The 1,609-nt window shown below is 36.7% G+C and overlaps 1 protein-coding gene across 1 annotated transcript in view; it reads right to left on the bottom strand.

The window, feature by feature from the left end:
• xrcc1 (X-ray repair complementing defective repair in Chinese hamster cells 1) overlaps positions 1-1,609 on the bottom strand; it is a 34,264-nt gene that overhangs the window by 29,633 nt on the left and 3,022 nt on the right. The window contains exons 3-5 of the mRNA XM_015372917.1: positions 999-1,106; positions 741-899; positions 300-374 (exon numbers count right to left, since the gene is read on the bottom strand). Coding sequence (XP_015228403.1) covers positions 300-374; positions 741-899; positions 999-1,106 — 342 coding nt within the window. The remainder of the gene's footprint in view (positions 1-299; positions 375-740; positions 900-998; positions 1,107-1,609) is intronic.

Below are 1,609 nucleotides of genomic sequence, written 5' to 3'. Positions count from 1 at the left end.
TGCCTTTTAAGACTTTTTAAGGACCCGTGGGAACCCTGTGCTAGATTGTTAGCAATGTAGACCAGGAGCTTTTCTGAACATTTTATGTCAATCTAAAACTATGCATTTCTAATAAACAACCAAACACTAAGCCTGGAAGCTTGCTAAGCTAATACGCTGTGAGAAACTCTGCAAATAATTTAAGACCTATGATATCAAATTTCATATGTTACAAATATAAGACCCCGATGGAACCCTGTTATCGTCATGAACACAGTTTTGTTGTATTTTAAAATAAAGCAACACGATGTATAACTTACAGGAGATGAAGTCGGAGGATCGGTTTTATCAGGTGGCGAGTGGAACTTGACAAAAGCCAGCCCGTATGCAATGTTCTGAAAAGTTTAAAAGACAAAATGAACGCACTAATGCTGATAAAACAAACACCTATATTCAGCTTAAATGCAACAGAAAAAGGCAAAACTAAAGATTCCCATTGACAACTATTTCACTTCACAGGCTGTTATAATAATTAAGCAGTAATGTTCACTAAAGCAACTGTTTTCATTTATAGGGTCAGAAATGTGTTGCTTCATATGCTGCAAGCTTCAAATAGATGTAATGTATAATGAATGTCAGGCCTCCGAATAAATACGTAACTTCTACTACCAGCCCCCCATATGGAAAAATTCACAACTAATACATTCATCCTGAGAAAAAAAGAAAAAGATAAGCTGATATGAAACCAGTACTTCCCCCACCTTGCTGTATGGCTGGGTGCACACAATTTTCACTCTGTCCCACTTCTCCTGAGCCGTGCTTTTCTGCAACTGGTTGGGTCCAAAGAAACGAACCCGGTTCATGTTGGTGCCATTTCGGCTCTCAGTAGGGGACATGAAGGAAGACGTAACAAGAAGAACCTGAAAGAAAGAAAGAAACAAAGAACATCTTTATATGTTCATAAGCTTAGGATGGGTAGGAAGTGAGAAATGTAAAAGTGTGATTAGTCTAAATAAAACCTCATAGTCTTGGTTTTTGACGGCTGAAGAATTTCCGACCAACACTTCGATGAAAGCTGATCCTTCATTTCCGATGTCAATACTGTGGACCTGCTCCTCCTTCTCAAACTGGGGAAGAAGTACAAAAAAAATAAGGGTGGAAGAGGAAAAAAAATTCAGTGAACATAAGAGAAGCAGATCACTCCTCACAGTTACGGAAAGTGGCTTCAGTCTGACAGGATCAGATATTTCACATTAGAGCTTAGAGAATTATTAAACATTAATCATCATAATTAATTTGGGTAGTACTGAAATCTTTGATTTTCATGCTTGTTTATTTGGGTTTTTTTTCTCTACAGAGATGAAAATAGTTGCAATGCCGCATTTTACATGTACGGTAACTGGAAAGGTTCTGATAAAAAAATATATGAATTTGCAAAACAGTATGGGCAGCATAGAATATCTGTAAAAGGCTGCCTTCATTTCCAAATAACAAAGATCACAGAAAATCTCCAATTTCAGAACCTCTGCTTCGGTGGGAAGAGCTGAAAATATTAGTTACTCTAATTTATTGCTTTTAATGCTCTTAGAAATAATTTTAATGCGATCAACAAGTATGTATGACTAATATA

This window comes from Cyprinodon variegatus, unplaced genomic scaffold (assembly GCF_000732505.1).
Source record: "Cyprinodon variegatus isolate N-32 unplaced genomic scaffold, C_variegatus-1.0 Scaffold77, whole genome shotgun sequence".
NCBI lineage: Eukaryota > Metazoa > Chordata > Actinopteri > Cyprinodontiformes > Cyprinodontidae > Cyprinodon > Cyprinodon variegatus.
This window is presented reverse-complemented; position numbering and strand designations above follow the sequence as displayed.